The sequence below is a fragment of the Syngnathus scovelli genome, chromosome 2 (assembly GCF_024217435.2).
Source record: "Syngnathus scovelli strain Florida chromosome 2, RoL_Ssco_1.2, whole genome shotgun sequence".
NCBI classification, from domain to species: Eukaryota; Metazoa; Chordata; class Actinopteri; order Syngnathiformes; family Syngnathidae; genus Syngnathus; species Syngnathus scovelli.
The window spans coordinates 3,737,870-3,764,707 of record NC_090848.1 but is presented as its reverse complement, the minus strand read 5'-3'; the positions used below and the strand labels follow the sequence as shown (position 1 = coordinate 3,764,707).

At 43.5% G+C, this 26,838-nt stretch overlaps 4 protein-coding genes across 9 annotated transcripts in view; 2 read left to right on the top strand and 2 right to left on the bottom strand.

Moving 5' to 3' along the window:
• Positions 1–778: 778 nt before the first annotated feature.
• Positions 779–5,034, bottom strand: fam171b (family with sequence similarity 171 member B). The gene is made up of 8 exons (XM_049753837.2): positions 4,603–5,034; positions 4,068–4,301; positions 3,895–3,987; positions 3,667–3,819; positions 3,430–3,600; positions 3,244–3,357; positions 2,932–3,046; positions 779–2,849 (listed from the first exon to the last, which is right to left on the bottom strand). Exons 1-8 carry the CDS (start codon positions 4,826–4,828, stop codon positions 1,604–1,606), a joined length of 2,352 nt encoding a protein of 783 aa, XP_049609794.1. The 5' UTR covers positions 4,829–5,034; the 3' UTR covers positions 779–1,603.
• Positions 5,035–5,644: 610 nt separating this feature from the next.
• Positions 5,645–8,578, bottom strand: LOC125988532 (glycerol-3-phosphate dehydrogenase 1-like protein). Its single transcript, XM_049753839.1, has 8 exons — positions 8,417–8,578; positions 7,323–7,500; positions 7,048–7,188; positions 6,841–6,979; positions 6,647–6,759; positions 6,343–6,576; positions 5,937–6,043; positions 5,645–5,852 (listed from the first exon to the last, which is right to left on the bottom strand). Exons 1-8 carry the CDS (start codon positions 8,455–8,457, stop codon positions 5,756–5,758), a joined length of 1,050 nt encoding a protein of 349 aa, XP_049609796.1. The 5' UTR covers positions 8,458–8,578; the 3' UTR covers positions 5,645–5,755.
• A 547-nt stretch (positions 8,579–9,125) lies between these two features.
• Positions 9,126–14,816, top strand: LOC125989347 (oxysterol-binding protein-related protein 11). 3 transcript variants are annotated; one of them, XM_049755589.1, is made up of 13 exons: positions 9,126–9,214; positions 9,757–9,825; positions 9,902–10,077; positions 10,229–10,308; positions 10,380–10,565; positions 10,706–10,904; positions 11,660–11,805; positions 11,877–12,017; positions 12,354–12,816; positions 12,890–13,076; positions 13,144–13,326; positions 13,966–14,119; positions 14,185–14,816. In XM_049755589.1, exons 1-13 carry the CDS (start codon positions 9,141–9,143, stop codon positions 14,239–14,241), a joined length of 2,115 nt encoding a protein of 704 aa, XP_049611546.1. In that variant the 5' UTR covers positions 9,126–9,140; the 3' UTR covers positions 14,242–14,816. The 3 variants fall into 3 exon arrangements, with proteins under 3 accessions (XP_049611546.1, XP_049611545.1, XP_068506100.1); XM_049755588.1 differs by having other exon boundaries at positions 9,148–9,521; XM_068649999.1 differs by having other exon boundaries at positions 9,148–9,521; positions 9,597–9,825.
• A 2,842-nt stretch (positions 14,817–17,658) lies between these two features.
• LOC125989346 (nck-associated protein 5) overlaps positions 17,659–26,838 on the top strand; it is a 64,621-nt gene continuing 55,441 nt past the window's right edge. For 2 of the 4 annotated variants that reach the window (XM_049755581.2, XM_049755580.2), the window contains exons 1-2: positions 17,663–17,824; positions 21,462–21,552. In XM_049755581.2, the coding sequence (XP_049611538.1) occupies positions 17,727–17,824; positions 21,462–21,552 (189 nt within the window). In that variant the 5' untranslated portion in view covers positions 17,663–17,726. Of the gene's footprint in view, positions 17,825–21,461; positions 21,553–25,320; positions 25,466–26,838 lie in introns of those variants that run through there. The other 2 variants (XM_049755587.2, XM_049755582.2) reach the window with 2 other exon arrangements.

Below are 26,838 nucleotides of genomic sequence, written 5' to 3'. Positions count from 1 at the left end.
AGGGACATCCCTGCAGAGGAGATGGTAACACAATACAGGTACACACAGACACACAACACTTATACTCCATGCTGTTTACAGTATATGCATTTATATATATTATATATAAATGCAATATTTAGATTCACTGATGTGATTAATATATAGAATTTGCAACAATTTTATTTTAAATCGACTACACAATTATTTGCAAAGACACACAATTTAAAAAATGTTTGCAATCGTATAGGAATAGATAGACTTAAAGCACGTTCAAATAAATAAGATGTCATATTAGTTGCAAAAACTGCATTTAGTGTATAACCCAGTGACCTCACCATATTTTTACAGTTTTTACTAAAATGGATACAATGCATACTTGAGTTTGACTTTTTGTTTGTTTGTTTGTTTTGTCTCACAATCATGTTTTGAAATCAAATATTATTTTGGCTAATAGAAAAAAGATTTTAAAAAAAAAGAGAGAGAAGGCGAGTTGTACGCGTACGTTATTTACAGTGGCAAACAGTGCCCTCTTGTGGCCACGTGTTATTTTTGTCCCTAACTAAGAACCAACACAAGAAAGACTTGATTTGAACCCGCAAATCCTCATTTTAAGGCGAGAGTCACGTGTGATCTTTAACTTTGGATTTTAAAGCTGCAACGGTATTATTGAGGGGATTTTTATTTTTCATTTTCTAAGGGTGGGAGGGATTAAAAGGCAACAGATGTTGACATATGATGAGGATTAACATCACAGATTTATTCTTGGAAGTCTTTACGATAACGACCCAGCCAAAGATGTCAAGCAAATGTGTTTAATAATTAAGAGCATGAAAGAAAAATACACAATCGTCGCAAAGAAATATATGACTGACAACGAGATTCAAATACATTCAGCAAATTGAAATACAACGTGAAGAAAATGTTACAAGCCCGCTGACTCATTAAGTGCTCATTGCTACATTTGAAATGAACAAAAATGAATTTTCTACTCATCTCTTTAATAATCAATTCATTGTAGAAGAAGAAAACTGCACAAGCAGCAACATCACAGTCACAAAAACAGAAGCCAACTATTTACACACAAAATGGCGACCAAAAACCAAGCCTGAATCCATCACGGAAGACAACATTTGGCAAAAAACTGCTCCGTTTTAAAACATCAAATTTGCTGCGGCTCTTTCTGGATTTGGCATGTGTGGTTATTTACACAAAAAATAAAGAAGCGCTTCTCCAAGGCACCGAATGTTATTTTTAGCAAGAAACGTGAAACCGTGAAAAGACCACGTTGCTGTGATGAGGTGGAAAAACGAATAACGCTTACACTGGTAAACTACGTAACTAAGTTTCGCTCCACAATAATAAAGGGAACCTATTTTGCATGCGTTTTAAAAATGGCAGTTGAGGTTTTTAAATTTAATAAACGCAAAACCACCTCAGTTACATATTCTTTGGGCGGGGGAGGGGGCGGGGCAGTATGTGGCTGCTGTGGGCGGGGCTTCAATGGCGAGGATAAGTGCACTACATTGTGTCCGTCCTGCAGACTCACCAGCGTGAAGAAGGCACCCTCAGTGCTTGGATTAGAGGAATCTTGCTGGTGATCTTTAGAATATCTTCACCGGTTTTATTTTCGTTTGGCCACGGGTCGGGCCTCCCGGACGTGCTTGGTGTTTCTCTTCTCCGATTTGCTCTTCTCCTTGCCTTTCCTCAGGCGGCGCGGAGGCGGGGTCTCTCTTTGCTCACTGTCGTCCTGAGTGCTGGAGGTGTCCATGCCGTCTTGCTCCTCGGGGATGTTGGGAATGGTACTGCTGCTTCCGTCCAGGATGTTCCTGAGGGAGTGGTCCTCGGGAGTACCGGTAGCCGTGGTGCCGCTCTCGCTGCTGCTCAGGTCTGGTTCTTCGCCGTATCTGCCGCTTCTGCCCCGCTGCGGGAGCGAGGAACCCCGGATGGACATCCGTTCCCGCCGCGCCTCCCGGATATTGTGCTGAGGCTCGTTCATGTCCACCCCGGAGTCCAGGCTGGTGTCGTTGCTGCTGGGAGGGCGGTGGCGGCTCTGGAGCTCGATGATGGAGTGGCGAACCTGAGCGGCCGGTTTCCCGTCCAGGGAGACGAACCAAGCCCGGGGGTGGGAACCCGAAGACTTGCCCCGGGTCAGTTCCAGCAGGGTGCGCTCCGAGATCCCTTGAAGCTCGCCGCCGAAGCCTTCCATCCCGGCCGCCTCGTTGAGCGTACCCGGCACCGAGACGGACGACTCCAGGAGGTTACTGTAGCGGGCCCACACGGCGGCGGGCCCTTGGCTCGGGGGAGGAGTTTCCAGAGGTTGCGGCTCATCTTGATTGCTTTGCTGTTGGCCGCTTTGGACTTTCCCCAGCGTCTGCGTGTAGCTGTCTTTACTCGGCGCTTCCGGGTCATTTCCGTTGCGGGGGAACGTGGCGGACTTCTGCGATTCTTGGTTGCCGAAAATATCCGGCGCCTGAATGATAGCCACCGGATGGTTGTAGATATGAAGCAGTTTGTCGGGGAAGAAGCCGTCGACGTTGATGTTGCCGCGGTTCTGCTCCATCCGCTCCATAAGTCGAGATACCTCCTCGTTGTTGATGTAGTGGGAGCGCACTTTGATACGATCGGCGGATAAATTCTCGTAGAGAGGAGCCGTGGCTTGACCCGCCGGGTCCTCCACGTAGATGTTGTAGTTGGCTTTGTGCCTCGGGGTGGATAGGATGTCGCACTGGACGTTGCGGGAAGTCAGGATGTTCTCCCCCGAGTGTAAGAGCAGACCCTCCTCCATGTGCATGGAGGTGGTTTGGTCTTTTTTCATCACGGCCAGTTTGGAGAAACGAGCTCGTCTCCCCCTGGGCTCTCGCTGGGAACTTGCGGAGAAACATTTGCATTTGATTATTGTCAGAAATACACACGCTTACCATAGAGAACAAAACAGGAGATGTTTCGTACCCGCATTGACACAAGAGCAAAGTCAGAAATCCGATCACGACCACCACAGTTCCTGCTAGTATTCCCACCGTTAGGAGCGGATGATAGGAAAAGAACTCCAAGGAGCTTCCGTGATCTGACACATAAAAACCGATAAGTTTTTTTTTCATCAGAAAATAAATAAATGAATAAATAAATCCATTTTAAAATAAATAAATAAATAAATAAATAAATAAATAAATAAATAATTAATAAAATAAAATAAAATAAAATAAAATAAAATAAAATAAAATAAAATTATAAAGACCGACGATGAGATGAGAAGAAATTCACCATTGGAAGGAAAGGGGGCAGCCATCCAGTAACCCAGGTGAGAAGCGGTGTACGTCCAAATCAGCTCCTGATCAACCGCCCGCACGATTCCCATACCTCGATTCTCCCAGGCACCTTCAAGTAGAGTCGTTCATTCCAGGAACGTGTCGTACTTTGGCCCTCCCCGCTTTATGACCGGGCTCCTACCTGTCTGGAGGTTAAAGGCCCAAGCCGGCATGGTGTCAGAGACGCGGAGGCGGGTGGCACTCCCCAGAGGCACGCTCAACTGGACGGGCCCTTGAACCCGGAGCTCCTCGTCTCCTGCGTAGAGGTGGACACTAACCGCTGCCGCCGGCTTCAAGCCGACGCTTCGAAAAACTGCAAACAAGCAGCAAAAATGAAATCAAATTTTTATCGGTGCATGTAATTTAATGAGAATATTACCTGATGCGTTGGCAACGATGCCCGGAGTGCAGTTGACGCACTCCTTCCCCAAGTGCGTCACAGTCAGGTAAGCCGTCAACGATGACATGTTGTTCTTGTCGGGGAGTGTGAGCAGGTTCTTGGCAAACTTTATCTTTGGTTGAGAGGCGCTGTCTGTAATAATCAGACAGGATGGAGAAAATAAGTCTCCATTTATGTTGTGATGGTTAAAAATGTGACGTCACATACCAGGCAACTTAGCTGTGATGAGCACTGTGTCTTCAAAAAGCCAGATGTTGCCTTGCCTCTGAGGAAGCAGCAGCAACGTCACAGCAGAGAAGACTGCAACGACACAATGTGTCCATCCTCAGCTCATAAACTAGTGACATTTACACAAAATCTAAAAAAAAAATGCTTCTCACTGGGTCTCCTGCTCGTGATCCAAGGCTGCGGGCTGGGGATGTAACCTTCCATGGTGGCCACCAGGGTCAGACTCAACCCGGGGCTGTACGGCACCCATAGGAGAGCTTCACCTTCCTCCCCTGTCCAGGTGGAGCTGCTCAAGTTGTGGTTGACATAAATCCCAACCGAGGCTCCTGGCAAGAGCTGGCGGGTCACCATGTCTCTCACCAGAACCTTTAGGGCAAACCGGGGCTCTAGAATTCATAAAGCAGAATTAATTCCCAAGAGGAGGGCCCCTCTAGATCACAACAGATTTTTTTGCTGACACACACTTCCATATCTGCTGAGCATCGCGGGTTTGCAGTGTGCTGCCTCAACATAATCACCTGATCTGATTATAGCCAAGAAAAGATTTTATTTTAGGTTTATCCATCACTTAATGCAGAAGCACTCCAGGCGTACCCTAAACATCGTAGCAGCAGTAATTTAAAAAAAGACGTGAAGATATGCGATTACGTCACCGTGTGGATAATAATAAGCAGCTCAGATCTTCACCTTCGGTTTGAGCGGGGGTCCCGAGAAAGAGCGGCGTGTTGGTGGCGTTCTGGCCATTGTCCCCGGACAAGGAGGGGGGGAGGCCGCCACCACCGCCACCGCCGCCGCCCTCATCCACGGCTCCCACTGGCGCATCAGAAGAAACCAGGAGCAAGGAGGAGTGCGTAAAGAGCAGCAGCAAAAGCGGCCGCGGAGATGGAATCAGGCGGGGCTTGGCATCGGGCATGGCTTAACATGTACAGACATAACGGCCCGCTAAAGCCAGGTGAACGCGGACAAAATACGGGGGGCGTCGTGGGCTTGGCCTTCAGCTTGTCAAGAAGCAAGTGCGCGAGGAGGATGCGCTATTGGTGCTGAGGCTGGGCGTGTGCAGTATAAGAGATCGTTTGTTTAGTAAAGAGCTCTCACTACGGCGCGGCCAATGTTACAAGAATTGTACGTTTAAGTCGTGTTATTGATGACCACTTTTCACATCGTATATACTCTTGTGATATTGAGAAAAAAGAGAGTGGTGGGAAAAAAACGCTACGTTGCAAGAAAAATAGAAAAGCAACGGTAGCAGCAGAGTGAGACGTCTTATTAATTCGCTTGTCTTTGCAGGGGGGAAAGCTCTGACGTCATTCATCTTTTTGTGCAGTTCAGTTTACATTCTTTGCAAGCGGTGACGAGGAGACAATTCTACATTTATTTTGTGTTCCACCCAAAATTTTAGATTAATTTTGAAACCTATGTGCAATTAATCTAAGATTATATTGAATTTGATTTCATTTATTATATAAGGGGCTTGCAAAATCGCCTCACAGTTAACAATTTATCGGTTTGTATAAGTGTGAATTTTCTCCTGCATACCTTGCATGCTCAAATAATTGCAGAGTCTGAACTGCAGCTAGGAATGCGTGTGAATGTCTGGCAACCTATTACAAAATATTACGCAATCGTCTGGCAACCAGGGTGTTGCCCGCCTCTTGCCAAGTCAGCTGGGAAAGGCTCCATCCAGCAATATACAAAAAAATGGCTGAAATGATTGATAACAACACAAAGAAAAAAGTTCTTTTTTATCAAATTGAAATTAGTTTCCAGCTCATGAATGTTGTCAATCTCTTGTTGTCGCAAATTTCCACAGGAGGCACATTCCAATGTACTGTTGTCATTTTCACATGTGCTCTGGGTGTTTCTGAAGGCAGGTGATGAACTGTTTCACCTCTTTGCCTTCATAGCAGATCTGGTATATGGACACAAAGAGCGGAAACCTAAAGCAGGAAAAGAATTATTCATAAAAATGAATCATTCTTAACAATTCAGCGTTTGCCATGGAGGCCAATTAATTGACTTACATGTTGACCATGTCCTTCTTCTGTAGAATTTTGTAAATCTCAGCTGAGGCTTGCGGACCTTGCAGTTTTTGTCCACCGAGCATTTCAGTTTCCAGCTCTGCGATGGACTAATGAAGAAGAAATGTTTTAATATGATGTGTAATAAATTATTTTTTCATGTTGTCTGTCTTTCTGTGGTTGCTTATGTGATGTTTTGTTTCTATATAATATTAGTCAGACAATTTATAGGTATGCTTTTATTTTTATGTAGCATATTTTTTTAAATTTTTACATTTTTTAAATTTGTCCATTAATAAATAATAATAATAATAAAATAAATAAATTTAAAAGAAATTACTTTTTATTTATTTTTACATTTTTTAAATCCGTCCATTAATTCCGTGTTTACTGTAAGCTTCTAAATTACCTTGGAAGTTCTGACGAAAGCTTCTGCAACTTTGCGGTTTCGTCCACCGTAGCAGGTGGTGATGAGGTCGGCTACGCCGCAGCTCTCCAAGAAGGTGTCGGAACTCACTTGGCCCCTGCAGAACAACTTGGCGAAGGCGACCATCTCCATCAAACCCAACCGGATCACCGCCGCCTTGGTGTTGTCCCCAAATCCGAGGCCGTCGCAGAATCCGGCGCCGAGGGCCACGATGTTCTACGGATGCATACGGACTCCATTTATTCCCCTTCTGACCTTTTGGGTCGATTTCACACTAATCATTTACCTTCAGCGCTCCACACAACTCCACTGTGTCACTGTCCTGCACCACAGTGATGCGAAAGTTGGGAGTCTGAAGAAGCTCTTTGAAGAGAAGTCCATTGGCCTCATTTGTAGAACCTTTTGGAAATAGTACGGAATAATTATGTCAAGTAACAACAGGAACCAAGATGGGATGATCCGTTAAAAAGAGTGTCATACCAATGGTGGTTTCACAGAACTTCTCATCTGCCACCTCGCTGGCAATATTGGCCCCCATCAGGACGCTGACCTCAATTTCCAGTTCTTTCCTGATGATGTCCGAGATGAGCTGCAGTCCGTCCGGACCTTCGCCGATACCCTACAGGCAGTTCATTGCCACAATGAAGCAACTTTTGTTTTGTTTTGCCATCGGAACGGGGCTCTCACTTTGATGAGTGAAATGCCGACGGCGCCGTCCACAACGTGGGACTTGATCTTGTCACAGAGCGAGTGGACAAATTGGTGAGGGGTGACAAAAACGAGCAATTTTGCTCCTTTGACGGCCTCTGCGACATCTGGAACAGCCACCTGGTCAGAACATCGGCGACAAAGTGAGGTCATGTGATCTTTTACGGTACTCTGATTGGCTCAGAAAAACAGAAGACTTGGAATATTGTGTCAAAATTAATTTCATAATCAATCCCTTGATACTGGACAATTACCACGTTCTTGGGCAGCTTGTGACCAGGCAAATATTTGACATTTTCATGCTCCGTGTTGATGATCTCGGTCAGCTTTTTCCCATTGACCATTTCTTCGTAAACCCACATGTTCACGATTGGGTCGAACCGGTTTGATGATCTGACGTTCCATCCAATTATTTTGGCAATTGAAGAGCCCCTATAAAACAAATCAAAACAAAAAGAGGACTCGGATGAACCCTCAGGACAGTCAATAAACAAAAGTAAAAATACATACAGGTAGATGTTAAAACGCAGGTTTGTTATATATACAACTGACTTTTGATATAAAAACAAAGGTATTTTACAGCATCAGTAGTGATTCGCGGGCGCCCTCTTGTGGCACCTACGCGGAGGAAAATAGAACTCACGTTTAAGTGTCTTGCAGACCTTTTAAAAATTAATCCAGTAATGTAACATTCATTTGGGTACCATTTTATTCAAATTTAATATAGATAGCATACATTTTAATTGAATAATTAGTTGTTTTATCTTTCATGTAGCTATGAAATATTTTAATGGAATAGTTATTTCGTTTTTGATTTTCTTAAACTGTACTTGAATAGTAAAGTCGCAAGTTCTAAGTTATAACCATATCATGCTTATAATTTTAAATGTATCCCTAAAAATAAAACCACTGCCTTTCTTTTTGATTATCGAACACCTCCGCCACTCTATTTTAATATAGGGTGTCCTCGGTTTACGGTCTCGAGTTACGTTGTTTCGTGTTTACGACACACGTCTCATATATTTCACGCCTTTTTTCGACCTATGCGGTTTTGCGTCGTAAATGCGGTCGATTATGGTGGTACAAAGTTGGAGAGAAAATCTGTCCCATAAAAGTTCGACCACTATTCTTGCAAAGAGTTAAACAGCCTCCATGAGCATTCTAATCGGTTTGGCGGCGTTTTTTTTTTTTTTTTTTTCTCGTCCGATGGGACAGACGATATAATCTCAAATTTACAAAAAAAAAAAAAAAAAATACATTGCAACCCGACATTACACGTACAGACTGCGCGAAACAAAAAAACAAACAGCATTGTGAGACACTCTTCTCAAAAACTTATTAAACGTACCAGTTTCCCGATCCCAAGATGCAGACTTTGGTCCCGGGCATTTTGATCCAGGTCGTACTTTTTCAACGCTGCAGCGCACTTTAATCTTCCGCATCTAACTTCCTTATACGCCCCATGATTGAACTGGATGGCACAAACATATGGAACTTTTTTTTTTTTTTCATTTCCCGAAACAAATCATTTTAAGAATTTATAAACTGTCACTTTATTTTGTACATAATCGTTATCGTGCGAATATCACATGCACTATCCGTTTTCTGTACCGCTATATCGTATTATTATTTATTTATATATAAATAATATTATAATCATTTACTTGCATTATATTTCATAATATAATTGAATATAATAATACAGTATAAATTTTTACTTAAGTGTATTATGTTGTTCTGACATTATAACGGAAATATTTGCTGTGTAACATTATTTATTTATTTATTTATTTATTTATTTATTTATTTATTTATTTATTCGTTTATTTGTATTTAATGTATTTAGTTGACCTTTATTTACAAATAAGGTTAATTCGAATTAAAGCTCTTTAACTCACAGACGTCAGTACTTTATTTTGTTTTTAGTGCACATTGAAACTGTTTTATCTAAATTGGGTCAAGTAGAAGTAGCACGCAATGTTCTTTCCGGATGGCACGAAGATATATGTTGAATAAAACTTGGTTGCTTAAAATTCATATTTTGCCTTCAAATATGAATCCAGAAAATCCCGATGACGGATCACGTGATGCGTTTCCGGTTGTGCCACCAGGAAGACTGTCAAGCTGGCTGGACATGTTTTATCAGGTTTTATTTAGAATAACAACTCAACAAATGGGTTTCTATAAATTGTATGGTCGGTACGAAAAGGATTTTGAACGTCACCCTACATTTTAAAGAAACGTCGTCTTCTTTAATCACGTTGTCTTGTTTTGGACGGGTTAGCTTAAGTCCAGCCGACTGCGGCTAAGCTAAAGGTGGTGGTGTTGCCAGTGACTATGCAAGGGGAAACCACAGCAATACGAATTACGGACAACGAAAGCAAATTGGATGTATTCCCCCAGAATAGGACTCCAAGCTCGGGAAGAGCGAGTGCAAAAAGCTGGCAGTACAGGCGAGTACTTCTAGTTTGGTGACGCTATCCAGCTAGTTATTGAATCCGATCGTATGGTGTGTTTATTACATACAGGAGTGGTGGCAAGAACGACGACTAGCACGTGACTTGTTTGGCTTCTTTACTTTTTGACCAGACGAATTTACGAGGCAATCGAAAGAGCCCCATTGTGTGCTCCATCCCAATGATTTTTATCTTCTGTTTCTCCTTTTTCATGATTACCATCGGATGCTAGTGACCACATGGAGAATATCAATGGCTACTTGATGAAGTACACCAACTTGGTGACAGGTTGGCAGTACAGGTGATGTGACCTACTTAACATGCACAAATTATCATCGCTATTTCCAGAGTTGGACATGTTTTCGATTCTTCTCCAGGTTCTTTGTCCTGAACAACGAGGCAGGTTTGCTGGAGTACTTTGTCAACGAGCAATCTCGGCCTCAGAAGCCCCGTGGCACGCTGCCCTTGGCCGGGGCGGTCATCTCCCCCAGTGATGAGGACTCGCACACGTTCACTGTCAACGCTATTAGTGGAGAGCAGTACAAGCTCAGGGGTGTGTTTGAACACCTTACTCAGACCTCGTTCTGATTTGTTTTGTTAAGATTGAAGTTGTCCTGAAAATAGTGTTTTCTGTTCTCTGCACATTGCTAGAATAACCCCAACCATGTATTTATAATTTTTTTTAATTCATGCATAATTTTCAGCCACCGACGCCAAAGAGAGACAACACTGGGTGAGCAGACTGCAACTCTGCACGCAGCATCACACTGAGGCCATGGGAAAGGTAAGACTGGTTTTGCAACAGGTGGCAAATATAATTTCTTCAATCCAACTTTGTGTGACTTTTGTGCTCAGAGCAATCCTCCACCCAAGTCACGCAGCTACTCCATGGTGTCTCAAGGCAGCAGTAGCTCACCTATGTCTATGCGGAGACCTAGCCAGAACCCCTCCTCATTATTCAACTGGCAAATACACAAGGGCTCCTCACTGTATTCCAGCAAGCGGTCCCTGCTACCTGATCACCTTATAGAAGCCAGAGAAGTAAATAATGAAGCCCTTGACTCCACACTGATTGACAGAAATTTCTATAACTGTTCCATCTATGAGTAACTTTGCAAATGTGAAGAGATGTCTTGAAGATTTTATCGACATTTTGTAACCTTTAATCACACACTCTTTAGATGATGACCCAAGCTCAAGGCCAGCACCGAGACCTAATCCAAGGAATAGAAGGCCTCCCTGCAGCTCCTGGTCTGTCCGCTTTGGACCAGGATCTTCTTATGCTCAAGGCGACCTCCATGGCTACCATGACCTGCCTCAACGATTGCTTGCATATTCTGAACCTGCAGCAGGTGGCTAGGCAGACGGGATCCATGGCAGGTGGGCGGGCGCTTTGTTTCCTTTCTTTTACGTGTATTCAAATTGTGATGAATGGGAAATAGAATTTGTGCGAATGAGAAGGCCCACAAGTGCTCGGAGGGAACAACAGGTCTCTCTCCAAACTAGACAAACAGTGGAATCATTTTGCATTATTGATAAGGAGCTGTACTCATTATTGCCACCTGTTTCAAGAGTAATCGGACCTCGGGTCGTGACGATATCAATGCGATGCTGCACTTTTAAATTTCAAAGTGTCGCACACGTACAGTTGCACGTATGTCCGAATCATCTTTAACGTCAACGTTCACTCTCTGGTCGAAATCATTTGAAAGGGCAAAAACAGTCAGCTCATGTCCCACTTTTCCGAAGCAGATCTCATTACCCGATGCATATTTCATCAGGCGGCCCCGACGGCAACAGCCAATCAGATTAAGTTGCCCGGCAACAGGCGAGGTGAATTTGAATGGGATCGGCCCACCCCTAAGCTTGCATAAAAAGATGCCGCACCGGCGGTCCCCAACTGATCAAAGGATGAACGTGTTTCCTCTCGGCGGGGCAAGTAGCGTCCGATCCGAGGCTCCGGTTGCGTTTGAACCCGAGACGTTTGCCCAGAACGGCTCGGGCTCTTGTTGTGCAGGCCACCTTTTTGGCCTTACGTGTGTTTGTGAGTGTCGGGGGGGCGGCCTGGGAGGGAGGGGTGGGGACATTGATGAGTAGCTGTGAACACACTGCTCTGCACCTCCTGCCCATGGCAGGATCCACCATTGAGTGGCTGGAGCCCAAGCTGCCCGACATCCTGAAGAATGGCAGCAATTCCTTGGGTAGCTTCACAGCAGGAGAGGACCTGCTGCAGGAGGGAGGGCTGGAGCTCAGCAGCCCAGAGTCCTGCAGCTTCTCTGGGGTAAGACAACTGGAAGATTTCAATGGTGGGTTCGGGTCGAAGATGTATCTTCATTCCTTGTTGTCTTTCAGGAGCAAGAAGACATTGACGGTCAGGATGAGGTGGCCGACTCGTTCACGGACAAAGAGGAGGACCTGTGTGCTGTGGAGGAGGAGCGGAGTGTCATTCTACACCTGCTCTCGCAGTTGAAGTTGGGCATGGACCTCACACGGGTAGGTCGAGTTCCATGTGTTGAGAGAGAGAGAGAGAAAAAAAAAAATCAACAGATTCTTTTTTTTTTTTTTTCTTTTCACACCGTACACAGCTGCTTCAAAACGAAACACCAAACTTTACTAAATTAAACAAAACTACATCTCTGAATCAGATTTGAATCGAGAAATGTTTATGCAGCGTCAGAAGTTGGCTCTGAGCTGAGTCACATGACCCAAGTTGGCCCAACAACTTTTTGCCTGACTACAAACTATAAAGTCATTACCGACGCAGATAGCTAGCTAACTAGCACGGAAAATACCTTTTCTCCATTTTAATTTTCCGTCGTCCTGCTTCAGGTTGTTCTTCCCACCTTCATCCTGGAGAAGCGTTCTCTACTGGAAATGTACGCCGACTTCATGTCGCACCCCGAACTCTTTGTGGCCATCACGGACGGCGACACCCCCGAGGAACGCATGGTCCGTTTCGTGGAGTACTACCTCACCTCCTTCCACGAGGGCCGCAAGGGCGCCATCGCCAAGAAGCCCTACAACCCCATCATCGGCGAGACCTTCCACTGCTCCTGGAAAGTCCCCAAAACAACGGAGGCCTCCTCGTCCGAGCCCTCGCTAGAAAACCCTGACCCCGCCCCCTCCCAAGATTTCTACCAAGTGCGCTTTGTGGCTGAGCAAGTATCCCACCATCCCCCCGTGTCTGGGTTTTATGCAGAATGCCAGGAGAGACGCATGTGTGTAAATACTCACGTGTGGACTAAGAGCAAGTTCATGGGAATGTCCATTGGCGTCTCCATGATCGGTGAAGGTGAGCAGCTTTTTTTTTTGCCTCACATTAACTCAAATTTGTAACACCTTAATGTTTTTTTTTTTTTTGTTAGGTTGCTTGACTTTACTGGAACATGATGAAGAATACACCTTCACGTTGCCATGCGCATACGCACGCTCCATTCTCACCGTCCCTTGGGTGGAACTCGGCGGCAAAGTGAACATCACTTGCGCCAAAACGGGTTACGCCGCAGTCATCACTTTTCAAACCAAACCTTTTTATGGTGGCAAATTGCACAAGTAAGGATGACGCTTTACTTTGAAGTGGAGAACAGGAAGGTGACATCTTTTGTTTTCCTAAATGTAGAGTAACGGCAGAGGTGAAACACAACCCGACCAATGTGGTGGCGTGCCGCATTCAGGGGGAGTGGAACGGCGCTCTGGAGTTCGCTTACACCAACGGAGAGACCCGGGCGGTCGATGTCACCAAACTGCCTGTAACCAGGAAGTGGGTCCGGCCCATCGAGAAGCAAGGACCGACCGAATCCAGGTCAGGGGACTCCATTATCTTTTCCATCATACACGTTGGTCGCATTTATCAACTTGTGTTGAAATTTCGTACATTTTTCAAGTTTGATTTTTCGAACTTGTTTCATTGACCAACTTTAAGTCCAAAATGAGAGTACTGGAGATGACTTTATCAAATTACAACAATTTTTTTGTGATGCTAATGTAAATTTTATTAAGCTGTGTAACGTTTGCTGCTTCTTGACCAGAATTCTCTTGTAAAAGAGGTTGTTTAATCTCAATGGGATTTTCCTGGTTAAAAAAAATAAAAATAAATAAAAATAAATTAAAAAAATAATAAATAAATAAATAAAAATTAATTAATGAAATAATAAATAAATAAATAAATAAATAAATAAATAAACTAATATAAAATAAATAAATAAAAATATTTGTCTTCTACACCATGTATCTGTTTGCCTTGCATGACTCTATTACTCCTTTTCGATGTAAAACTAAATGCAAAACACCAAATGCTGTGAAGGGGCTGCGTAATTACGAACGAGAGCTGCGTCGATGCCTTTACAAACATTCAAAACAGACGGGCGTTGTCTGGTATGCAACAATATCATGCCAGAACATGATGTTCAGCTCCAACTTTTAATGTTTACATTTGTTTTAGGCGCTTGTGGCAGCACGTTACCGAGGCCCTGCGGCAGAAAGATATCGACAAAGCCACCGAGCACAAGCGAATCCTGGAGGAGAGGCAACGCTCAGAGGAGAGACACCGGGCGGAGACAGAAACCTCCTGGAGGACCCGCTACTTCGACAGGGAGGTAAGCTAACTCGACGTGCAACATCTCCATGCAGAATATATTCAAGCTCCTTTTTTCTCCGCCAGGGTGACGGTTGGATTTATCACAAACTACTTTCCAAAACCTCCACCGTCAAATCCTAGTTTTATCTCAATTTGCCTGAGGACTGGGAGCAAGCCGGCCCGCACTCACAGATGGATGGACACGTATGAGCTTTTTCTTCTAAGCATATACACCCACCTCTTGCACTATATAACACTATCCAATACCAGAGCTGGCTTTACAATCTTAACTGACTCGTTCACATTCAGGTATGAATTTGTTATTGAGATTCAAACGGTACCGCGTCATCAAAAAAAGGCTGTGTAATCATTCAAGGAGTTGTGCAGCTCTCGTGTCGGATATAATTATTATCGTTTCACTGTATATGATCTCATGTCAATAAAACCTTGTACAGATATTCGATAGCCTTAAATAGCCTCGATGGGGGAGGAGCGGCCAGATTTTCACTGATTACCAATATGCATCGACTCTGACGGAACGCCCCGCTCCTCCCTATTATTTTACCTCCTTTGTTGTGTTGCAGTGGGATGAAAAAAGTTCAATGTAAATGCATGCTGCACCTCCTGCATCTGCATTACAAACACTTTATATAACATTAAAGGTTTTTAAGCAGTTGTGCTTGTTTTGTAATGAAATAAAAACAATTTTCTTTAAACACGCTCTCGCACTTATTCCAAAACAGTTACCAGGAAAAAAAGACCCTCTTCATAATGTAGTTATTTCTATTTATATACATTTAAATCAAGTTTTGACAGTTTTTTTTTCTTGTTTTTTATACTAGAGATAGCAGCACATACTTTAATGTGAAAACGTTACCCAACTACAGTACTATAAAGTAGTGAAAGCTGGTCTGCGTTCTTTATTTTGCCACAAGGGGGCGCCATCTTCACATTAATTCTGTACCGCTTTGAGAAAATGCCAAACAAAAGCCGTCTTCGTGTATAACTATTACATTACCATTATTATTTGTTGTGTTTTGGGTCAAATTTGAGGCATGTCGAGCAACACTATGCTGAACTTTCACATTTTAATGCAAAATAATTCTTATTGACTTCACCAAAGTCACATTTGGATTTTCTTCTGTACCTTTCCCATTTAATTTGAACGTGCTTTATTAATTATATGATTAAATCAGGTTGTAATTCACAGTAGCCTATCACATCTGCATCTCCATTTATCTGAGTGCTTCATCCAAAGCTCTTCCCACAGGCCTCCACAGTTGTTTTCTTTTCTTCACATGCGGGCCGCCCCTGAGCCAGACCGCACGGCTCACGTCTTTAGATTTACTGCACCCTGCGAAGGGGTGTGAAACCTCACACGAAGTATTGTAGATAACTCAACCCAGCTTCTGGAGGCAAATAGGTCAGATAGAAGATACACAAAATGGACATAAGAATATTGCTCACTGAACTGAAGTCTCGGATTTGGGGAGTCCTCAATAGACGATTGGGTGGATACAGGAAATCATCGATCGTAACTAAATTGAATAAAGCCGACAAGCGCTAAAAATTGAGCTGAGTCTCATTTGACACTTAAAAAGATATGAAATCCTCTTCGCTTGCAGATGAAACACCATCGTTGATTTATTGCGATAATATATCAGACTGCAAAGAGCTCTTTTTTTTTTCCTTTCCATCCTGATGCATCGATAGTAAATCTTCTCAGCTTGAGTTTTTCTCTGAAAGTGGCTGACATCGGCAAAAAAATTTCTTCCTGTCAGTGGGCAGACTGCAGTTGCCTTTAAGCCCCAACACGGCATCATAAAACATTTCAATATAATGGCCATGTGTACATCCATCAATTCATCCCTTTTCTATACTTAGCATGTTTGCAGCCTACTGCAGATCAGTTGACTTTGGGAAAAAAAAAAAAAGACTACACCCAGAACCGGTCGCCAGCCAGTCTCAGCCCACGTATGAACCACATCTTCATTCTACGTCATTAAAAAACAAAACTGGAGACATACGGATGTAAGGAATTTTTTAGTATCAGCATGTTGTGCCTATGTGTGCATGAATCAGAGTGGAAAGAGGTGAAAAAAAAATCCCTACACACTCAGAAATAAAAAAAATAAGATAATTATAATATAATAATGTATTTAAAATAAAATATATTTTTATAGATTATTTTAATATAATTATAAATTAATTAAAATTTAAATAATATAATTAAAATTCAATATAATTGTTAAAAATAATTGCCACTTTGTACATTCAAGTGGGATGCAATCTAAGTAGCAAAACTGACCAGACTTATTTCAAGACAAGTTCCCCAAAGCCAAATCGCTGAGTAATGTCTCATCTTAACATCAGGTTGCGAGTGTGAGCGGAAACAGAAAGCAACTTGTGATTTAAGATGGCGTGAAGATTTGTGTTTCCTGACCAGATGAGCTCGTGCACATCTTCCGATAAAGCGGACTTCCTCGAGAAGTCAAACATTTTGCAACAAAACTTCAACATTACTTATGGCACAAATTGAATGTTTTTGCTCTCTGTCAGCAAAGTAGTTAAAAAAAAATCGTGAAACCACATAAGAAAATAAAGCTAGCAGTAAATCCCAAAGTTCAAAGGTCAATATTGTCGCTAGTCTCTTACAGTAGTAAACAATATTGCAGTCATTCTTATTAGGTTTATTATGCGATTAACTTTTGACATTTAGTTGGATTGTTTGCTAAGCTAGCCGAGACACTGAGCGTATTATTTAGCTGTTGTTCCAAAAATGACCTTTTGGGCTGCTGCTAATTCACTGACTTAATATTGTTACAATGCGCTGCGAACTTCGGGGGCAAGAATGCAAGAAGAGAATCAGAAAGGAATGCACCAAAAGACGGGCTCGTTTGTTTGCTGCGGTTGCGCAAGTCAAGTAAGTGGGCAGCTGAGATTCATCGAGGCTTTTGTCATCCAGGAACAACTAACAAACATGCAATTTGATTGCAACTTAATATGCATCCTCGGAGAAGTTAAAAGACACTAAATATAACATTCGGGCTGAGATTTGTTGGGTGGATGGCAAAGAGGAATGTGGGAGCCCTGCAGAGAAGCCAATGAAAAAAAAAAAAAAAAAGCTCCAGCCGGCCGGCGCAAAGCGAAGACATCGACTTGGCAGTAAACTTGCGAGTCATGTGCGTCCATTTAAATGAGAAGGCAAAGCAGGACAGATGCGCTTCGACTGCCAAGCCGACACACTTGAGGAATGTAACAGCAGAGCAGCAGCCATGTGAGTCAGGAAAACAGCTCAGCAGCTCCTCGACTATGTAAACACACGACACTCCCCGAAAGGAAAACTAATATCGCAAAGAAAAACACATTGTCCTGCACACAAGGAATTCCATGCATAGTAATGCTTTTGTGTGTTTGTTTTAAAAAAAAAAAGTTGGCACTAATAACCAGCGAGTTGTCAACAGCTGATGTCATGAGCAACTTCGGCTCACTTTTGGTCCGCCCGCCTGCCCGCTTTAGCCCCAGCCCGCCTCCCGCTGTGTATTTACAAGTCTTGTGGGGTGTTGCTGCAGACAAGCCTGGCGGCCCACAGCCCCTGCAACACTTCCTGGAGAATTTGCAGCAGCATGTTTTCAGCTGCCATCAAAGGAAATTCCACCTCATCATGCCGTCGAAGTACCTCCGAGGGCAAGATGCCGGTTTCTAACCAGCCTGCCGCTGCACGGTAAGCTTGCGTTCTAACTAGTTTACCTTCTGTGCATGCAAATAAATATTTTTTTAATGCTTTAGACGTCCCGTGCAATGTAAACATCCTTTGGGTTAAAGTTTGAATGAATGCAATGAGAAATAAGTGGACGTCCAATCTTAAAATACAAAATATGAAATCAGATTTTTTTGGCTAGTCTTTTGTGCAGCTAGCAGATTTGCATTGAGTTAACATCTGAGAGAATGTTCAGGTCAGTTTTTCTTTTACCTCCACTTGATGCCCACATGCCAATCAGAAGTTGTAGGGGAAAGAATTGGGCCGTGGCAGTATTTTTTTTTTGTACCTGAAGTCGGGCATAGTCATGTTATCAACTGGGTTTTAATTATTCCTTTTCTTGCACCACCGCCTGCTTACGGAGCCTCATCTGTGTCGTTCTTGTTTGCAGATGATTTGTGTTTCTTTGAATGATTTTTTTTTTTTTGCACAGAGAACCGGTTCAGTCAGTCATCTGAGTTGGGCCTGGGGTGCCGATTAAGTACATTGTAGGTTAGGCGTAACCAAATATTGAGATATTAATGATGTCATCCAGACAGAGAAAAAGTCCAATAGCTGGTCATGGTGCTGGTGAATGAAATAAAAAAGGATCACAATAGTCCAGTATATTTTACTTTCTTTCTTTCTTTCTTTATTTCTTTATTTATTTATTTATTTCTTTATTTATTTATTTAGTATTTATTTATTTATTTATTTATTTATTTAATGTTATTTATTGATGTATTTTAAAAAAATATATTTATTTAATTTATTTTATTTTATCTATGGTAGTTATTTATTTATTTATTTATTTATTTATTTATTTAATGTTATTTATTTATGTATTTTAAAAAAATATATTTATTTAATTTATTTTATTTGATCTATGGTAGTTATTTATTTATTTAATTTGTTATTTTATTTTATTTTCTATCGGTGTTGTCTTATTTTGCTTGTTCTGTCAGGTCCCGTCAATATGGCGCATATTTCCTTTATTTTTATTTTTTTCATGAACTGTGTCATCACGCTCAGGCATGACCTCACCCATGTGACCTTGAATGATTATTTTCTCGCCTGTACCGTCGTTGGCTTCTTAGTTTCAAATTTATTAAAATGTTGCTGTACCTCTGACTCCAAAACAAAATACAAAATTGTTACTTTTCAAATTGTATCAGTTTTAATACAACCTCACTGTGTGTTATTCTATGACACCCTCGCACATGAATAATCAAAATATTCATAATGATGCGCAAAGAAAGAATGTGAATCTCGCAGCCTTTTCCAGTAACTCCGGAAAGCCGAACCACAAAACGACATGTGACCACCGGTAGAAACCGAACCAAATCGTTAGCTCATCAACCTCATTAGTTCCAGTCCAGCAAAGCCCGCCTTTCACACACACTTCTTACATACTAAAACGTAATTATAGTCGCCTGCCTGCTATAAACGCCTCATCGTCAAAACGCAAAGCCAACATCCAGCATAACCATCGGTTTGCTCGCGGAAAATCATAAAAACAAACCGCTTTACCCCATCGACATCCATAATCCCACGTCCAGCGGGTTCGTACGGGTCGGCCAGCAGAGGGACCCGAAACATCTCATCAGCGCCGACCATCTGTGCTGCTGCAGATGGATCTCGCTCTCCGCATGTCACACACTCAATGAATGGAAAGTAATTGGCTAACCCCCCAAATTGAAAAAGTCCAATAGATAATCGTAGCAGTCATTCACGATGTGAGATAAAACAGTCAGAGGATTTGATGGATTTAATTAATCCTCTTCTGAATATAATTACCCCCCCCCCCATCGACCACTGTATGGCCTCCTCTCCAAAAAAAACTTTTAAAACTCTGCTAATTTCAAACTTTGCACCATTATGGTTCCACCCCAGATGGTCATTTAAGCACGTAAGTAATCTTCACGAAGGCTGGCCGAGGAAACAGCTATCCAAACACTCGACCACTCGAGAAGCTGTTTCCTTTCGTGACGCCGACAGAAGGCGCAATAGTATCGACTGTATCTCACATCAAATGACAAAAAATAAATAAATGAATAGCTGACGAAAGAGCCATGCCGATCAATATTCATGGACTCGTGTTTGGGAGAAGCCAGTTCTCAATGGGGCCTAAGTGTTCTCATTAAGCTGTTATCCCCTCACATTATCCTCCTGGTTGTGTTGAAGCTGTCTGGGACTCTCCCCCCCCCCCACCCCCCCAGCCCGCCCGCCTTGTTCCTGCAGCAGATGTTAAAAAAGAAAAAAAAAAAAAAAGAGAGAGAGAGCCCTCATGCGACCTTTAACACACGCACGCATGCACGCTGACACCAAAACTACCGCCCATCATCCTGGTATCTAATTAGGCTTCCAGCACAAAGACTCCCAGATGTCAGCGTCCTCCTGGCCTCCTTTGATTGCCTCCTTTCGGATGGCCGGCTGGGGGGCTGCGCACGCTGCGGGCGGCGACGCGTGTCGCTCCGCGGAGGTCAGCGCCGCCGCCGCGCCCCGACGCTTCAACGTAGCTGTAATTGCTTTAGGTGTAAATCACAGCAAATCACAAAGAGAGGGGGGGGGGTTAGTCCCGAGTAGTACAGAACCAGTAAGCCCTACCAAAAAAAAATATTTTTAAATGAACTCATTCACTCCCAATGACGGTTCTAGACGTCAAATATATTATCTGGAAAGTGGTTGCGAACGATTGAGTGAGTGTTTTTTTTTTTTTTTTTTATCAGCTTGCTTATCTGAGCGGCCACATGAATGTGTTTACTTATCACTTCCGCTCCGTCCGCAATCTCCTCCCGGCGACCCGATGAAAACGTTGCCATGCTCTCGGCGTCAGGTCAGTGCAATCAGGTGCGGTGCTGACACCTTTTGATCTCGATTTCCCATGACCCCCCCCTCCTCCGCCCATCCCCTCCAGGCTATTTCATCGACATGAAATCCAAGCTTTAAACCCGCACTGTAATTACGACGAGACATGTGTAGCGAGACGTTAACGCGTTTCACATCCTGTTCCCTGATTAGTCGGCTTCCCTCTCCACTCAACTGCCCCGCGGTCGTTTAGAAATGGGGCAGCGGGCTCGAAAACGCGGCGCGGGAGGTCAAACGTACCGAGGCTTCGCGTCGATCGCCGAACGGGACGTGTCACGTCGATGTGTGAGGAATTTTGACAAGCGCAATCATGCGACATGACATCAATTTGCTTCCGATGATCCTTGTATGAATTCAACTAGCAGGTATTATTTGCTAAGCTAAGTCCAGGTTGTGTTTTAAAGGCCTCTGACCTCAGGGCATCCGTCGGTTGACCTTTGACCTCCAGCGAGGAAGTGCGATGACTTCTCTTTTCGCCGCTATGGTCTCTTTGTACAGGAGTAGTGTGCATAAAATGAAGTGTTTATCTTCGGCCGTGGCCTCAGCCAGGTCCAACTGGTTCCCAGCGCTGTTTGGAGAGGTCTAGAAAAACAAAAGGGCTCGGGCGGGTGGAATGGGCGGGAAGATCTAGCTTTGTCAAGCCGGGAAAAAGGGAGGGAACTTGGACTCTGATCTTGTGCGGAAGGTAAAAAAAAGAGCGAAAAGTCGCCGGATGCAAGGTGCTGACTCTCTCCGCCCCTTTTCCTCACCGCAGAGCGACGCAGGTGATTGAAACAGCGCCGGACGGAGGAAACTTGAACAGCCATGCGGAGAGGAACGTAAAGAGATTGTCCCTCGGCCCCCCGGTAAGAACGAAAAAAAAAAATCACTCTTCTTGTAACAGTGGGTTAACAGTGATCATAAAAATTTCATTTTTCCTGTGTGGGGTCGTCAGGACTGGCAAACCTTAATTTCCATTTCTTCCATGAACGTTCATTCTGTGAACTTTATTTTGTAATATTTCTGCTTTAAATGAGGAGGAGGTTGGATTTGCTTGTCCAATCAGATTTCAACCATGTAAGAATTTCACATGCCATTTAAACCAGGTCGGCAATTGCATCATATTTTGATCGTCTCTTCGCATAATCAATATTTATAAATTTATATTTATAAAAAATGTTTTACGAGTAAAACAAATCCGTAGCGATCCACAATCATTAATACAGCTTCTCTAATGAATATTATTTTTTTATTAAGATGCTCCATATTTACATAACACAGATATGTGTGCTGTGATTTAAAGAGACAGCGGTGCGTTCACAGCCGTCGGGAGATCACACGTTTTGTCACACGCAATCCGTCACACAAAAAACGAAACACCAGTGATTGACGGGCCGTTATCAGGGGTGGAAAATGATTGTAGCCGGAGGTTAACTGAAGGTGAATCGGTTTGCAAGTGCCTCTTTAAAATGTCAAGCGTAGTCATGCGCTGTCTTGTGTCACATTTCGACCCCCCCCCTCCCCCTCCCCCTGGGTATGCACAACGTAGCTCCGCCCACTCACATGTGCATACACAGGAAATGGGAACCACCACTTTGCCTTGTCGTGTCAGTGGATTTATTTCCACTTCACGCATTTCAAAGCATCTAGTAACTTTTTGAGGATTTGTAGAAGGTGTGGAGGCTGAGTCAGCATTTCATTGTTGTGTGATCATCATGCCGGTTCCCTCCTTATGACAGGAAGGAGGCCGGGCACGTTGGGAAATCGGAATCAGATTGCGTAGCTCGGGAAGGACCCAGTAACTGGGCCACTGTCACGATTACATAAGAGCAGTGTTGCTGGGTTGATTCCACGCCGCTATTTATTTTTATCACGAGCGTCCGCCTGTGGTGGAGTGGAGAAGCTCGGCGTTACGCGGCGATGTGCACGGTGAGATTGAAACTAGGTCACTGGCAACGTGTGCCGCCCCGGGGCGGTCAAGTGTGGATGGAAATGGCTCAGTTGGCCAAAAGTTCTGTGGAGGTGAGATACGGTTTGGGAATTTTCTGCTGGGTTTTGAATTAAACATGGTTTGGAGTCCAGTTTAAAAAAAAAAAATCTCTGTAGCATCCACACACAGTCATGCACACAAACTACACACGAATTACGCGCGCATGCGCACACACGTCTTAATTAGATTTGCAATCGTTGTGATTGAAATCGCGAAAATGAGCTCATTTCAGTTTTTCCATCTTCATGTGGAATGACAGCAAATGTAAGGATGAGATAGAGTGGACTGGACCATCATATTCGGGCGGGGGGGAAATCACATCATGATCCAAAAAAGATCTAATCCATGTGGATGGATGGATTTCTGTCAGCATTACAACTAATGCTGACATTTCCCTTAATCATTTAGCTAAAAAAAAAAAAAAAAAAAAGCTAAAACGCTCCACATCCTCGCTCACTCTGTCATCTGCGCTTGTTTTGTCTTTGCAAGCCCCTGATGTGTGCAGCCGTGCACTCATGCTGAGAGATAACGGATAACAAGAGGCTAAGTTGAAAATGCAGAGAGGGGGGGCGGGGTCAGAGTCGCTCCATATGACACATTATAGGAGTCATCTCGCACAAAAATATTACTCGGCTGATCCTACTCTAGAGTCAACCCCCCCCCCCCCTTCCCTCCCCCTGCTCTGTTTGCTTGTAAAATTGCTTTAATAACTGTCACGCCGTTTTTTGACATGTTTTCCCAGCTTGCCAGTCACCGGCCTGTGCTTTTATTGGACCGCTTACAACCCTCATGTGAACGTAACGTTTGTTTGAGCGCGGATTTCAGGTGATTACAATCGGCTTGGGCTCACAGCCGAGTTTTCTGACTGACCTGTTTTTTTCCCCCCCGGCTTGGCACATACACTCGTAGCCACTTCTCTGCCTGGCACCGAACTCTCTGACCCGTGGCACAGGTTGCGTGTCGCGCCTCACTAATGACGCGTCGTAAAAAGTCACACACCTTGAGAGTCTGTTAAATTTTCTCTTTCCGTGTCTACGATTTAATTCGGAGGAACGATAATTACGATTAACCTTTAATGACTAAAAATAAAGTTAATAGACCAATCAGAATGAAGATCAGCTCCGAATGACATTTTCCGTAGCTATCGTGCGTACGTAGATAAAAAAGGATAAACTTGTTGTTGTCTTATTTTGGAGGAATTTGATGAGTTTGTTTACTGGATTTTTTTTTGGCTCATATCAATTTCACATTACATCCGCCCAGTGTTTACATTGGGTGTTAACCTCACCCTGCTGGGAGGAAGTCCCCTATTAAAATTGTGTTTGTTTATCCGATACAAATGGGCCAGTGTCAGGATTGGACGTGCATTTTATTTTGAATAATCGATCTTAATCTTAAACATTACATCCGTAACCAGAATAGTCAGACGGTCATTACGCCGTAATCGGTGTAATGGCTCACTGACAAGAAATGCGATCGGAAAGCATCCGTGATTACAAACTTGGCACGCAAGTGTATCAGTGTAGAATTTGAAATTTTATTTTATCCACCTCTCACATTTCATAAACAAGAAGGGCGGAACCCGTTTAGCTGATAATTATCATCTTTCAGGAATGCGCGTCAGCAAACCTGCAGCTTCACACGGCTCGACTGAATTACTTCTACCCGCCACTTATGTCATAAATTTGGTCAGGCTCGTGAAGAAAACACTACCTGCCTCTCAGCTCACGTTAATCATCAGCGTAGCCCCTGGGTTAGGTTCACAGGATAGCTGTCGTATTTTGAAAAGTGCTTCTTTATAATAGTGTGTTCTTACTTATTATTTAATTTCAAGCACACACTGGATTGAAACTGTGGATCAATGTAGTTTAGTTATAAGGCTGGAACGGATTAATTGCATTTGCATTCATTTCAATGGGAAACGTTACCTCATTTGTCGAACGTTGAGTGTCTTCATACTCATGATTTATTTTCAAGCACGCAGTAGATTGAAACTGTGGCTCAATGTAGTTTAGTTATAAGGCTGGAACGGATTAATTGCATTTGCATTCACATCAATGGGAAACCTTACCTCAGTTGTAGAACGTTTAGTGCCTTACTCAATATTTATTTTTTAAGCACACACTGGATCGAAACTGTGGATCAATGTAGTTTAGTTATAAGACTGGAACGGATTAATTGCATTTGCATTCATATCAATGGGAAACCTTACCTCAGTTGTAGAACGTTTAGTGTTTTACGCAATATTTATTTTCAACCACACACCGGATTGAAACTGTGGATCAATGTAGCTTAATTATAAGGCTGGAACGGATTAATTGCATTTGCATTCATTTCAATAGGAAACCTTACCTCACTTGTAGACCGTTTTAGGTTTCAAACGAAACCGATGAAGTTTGTAACTCGAGGCGCCGTTGCATCAGCCCATGCTCATAAACGTGTTCGCTGCGAGAGCTGATTCTCAAATGATCGGAAACTCAAAGCGCATTTGGAACGTGACAAAAGTCTCTCGCCGAGGATCAAATATTAAAAAGCTGCGAACAGACAAGATTTCAGACGAGACGCTCGACCGCCTGCGTCGACACGCACTTCATACACGTTACACACGAGAACAGGGGGCAAAACACGCACGCACACGCCGTGCCATACAGAAGCTGAGACTCAGCTGGGGCAGAAGTGGGGAATGAGGCGGAAGAAGAGGCAGCAGGCGAGCGCCAGCCGGGATGAGTCGCTTTCCCCACCGCTCCATCCGTAGGATCCGGAATGTTCCCTTGCTCCAGCAACTGGCGGTGAGTGTCATCCCTCCATCCCGTACCGGAAGACCAAAAAACTGGGGCAGTCTACCGTCTGCCCCATATTCAGGCTACCCTCCAGCTAGACGGGGATTGCTGCAGGTTAGCGACTCGTGGTGGCGGATTATAAATATTGAGCTGACGTTGAAATATTTCGACTTGTTTATTTGACGTATCGGCGAAGCAAGGTGAAGCGAATCCGTGCAGCATATGTAGGTCACTTGCAGGCGAGCCGTGATGTAGCACGTTCCGACCTTCTCCGTATCTCCTCAATTTGCCATCTGTGCGTCTTGACCTGCCTGTGACGGGCCGTTGTAAAAAAAAAAAAATGTAGCACCTCTTCATGCTTGGAATCTCTCCAATTGTGCAGGAGATGTTCAGTGGAAGGCAAGTCGGACTGACAAAGTATCTCCTGAGCTCCAGGACGCCTTATATCGTCCGTTTAATTACATGAATGGGAACTGGATAATGACGAATGGCTCATAAAAAAGAGAAGAAGCCAGACAAACGGCAACCAACCGGCCAGCTTCGTGATGCGTGATTGAATTTTTCCATCCTATTTCAGTCATGCCCAGATTACCTCCAGAGTTCCTCCCCCTCCCACCCCCTAAATCCCAACCTGAACCTTCTCACACAGTCTGACCCACTGAACCTGAAATGCTTGAATGCAACAACATACATCAAAAATATTGGCATCGCCACTCGTGTTTTATTTTTACCGAGTCTGGATTAAAATTTGTCGGGGTTCCCGGGGGTCGTTTTCATCTTGCTTTGACGGGCAAGCCAATGAAAGCTACACTTGCGAGTGACGGCCATTATTTACGTCCTTCGTGTGTTGCCGGGCGAGCGGGCCTACTTTTTATCATCCTCGGCTGGCTACGACTTGTGAAATAAAAGCTGTTTCTATAAATAAAAAAAAGTAGCAGGATAAAAATCCCCCAAAAATAATATGAAAGATAAATCGATAGTCATGAATAATACCAGAGTGTCATAAAATCGTAAAATCAGTTCAAGTGTGAATATAAAATTGTTAAATCATTTTCCTGGATGAGATACAAAGGTGATTTTTTTTTGTTGTATTTTGGCAAATTAAAAGTATCTTGAGGATTACGCCGCAATCTGCTACCCTGCTAACTTTATGCAAATATCCCTCAGCTGCAAGCTGCACCACCCCGCTGCTTCCCTTCGTGCCCGCACGCACACACGCACACACTCGCACGCACACACACCCTTGGGGCAGTCATGGGAGGGCCGTGAAAAGGATGCCGAGATGATTAATTAACTCTGCCCTGGTTTTGATAGCGCCTTATTGGCTTTAAACACACAGTGTTTCTGCTTTGGAGCTTTGCATAGATTAGCTCGCAGAGCAG

Excerpts from the sequence above, each read along its gene's own strand:
- fam171b (XM_049753837.2), bottom strand. The coding sequence starts at position 4,828 with ATGCCCGATGCCAAGCCCCGCCTGATTCCATCTCCGCGGCCGCTTTTG. Across the intron at positions 3,820-3,894 it reads CATCACAGCTAAGTTGCCTG|ACAGCGCCTCTCAACCAAAG; the intron begins GTATGTGACGTC and ends TGATTATTACAG. Across the intron at positions 3,601-3,666 it reads CATCGTTGCCAACGCATCAG|TTTTTCGAAGCGTCGGCTTG; the intron begins GTAATATTCTCA and ends GCTTGTTTGCAG.
- LOC125988532 (XM_049753839.1), bottom strand. The coding sequence starts at position 8,457 with ATGCCCGGGACCAAAGTCTGCATCTTGGGATCGGGAAACTG. Across the intron at positions 6,577-6,646 it reads AGTTGTGTGGAGCGCTGAAG|AACATCGTGGCCCTCGGCGC; the intron begins GTAAATGATTAG and ends ATGCATCCGTAG. Across the intron at positions 6,044-6,342 it reads CTTTCGTCAGAACTTCCAAG|TCCATCGCAGAGCTGGAAAC; the intron begins GTAATTTAGAAG and ends CTTCTTCATTAG.
- LOC125989347 (XM_049755588.1), top strand. The coding sequence starts at position 9,406 with ATGCAAGGGGAAACCACAGCAATACGAATTACGGACAACGAAAGCAAA. Across the intron at positions 12,018-12,353 it reads TGGGCATGGACCTCACACGG|GTTGTTCTTCCCACCTTCAT; the intron begins GTAGGTCGAGTT and ends GTCCTGCTTCAG. Across the intron at positions 13,327-13,965 it reads CAAGGACCGACCGAATCCAG|GCGCTTGTGGCAGCACGTTA; the intron begins GTCAGGGGACTC and ends CATTTGTTTTAG.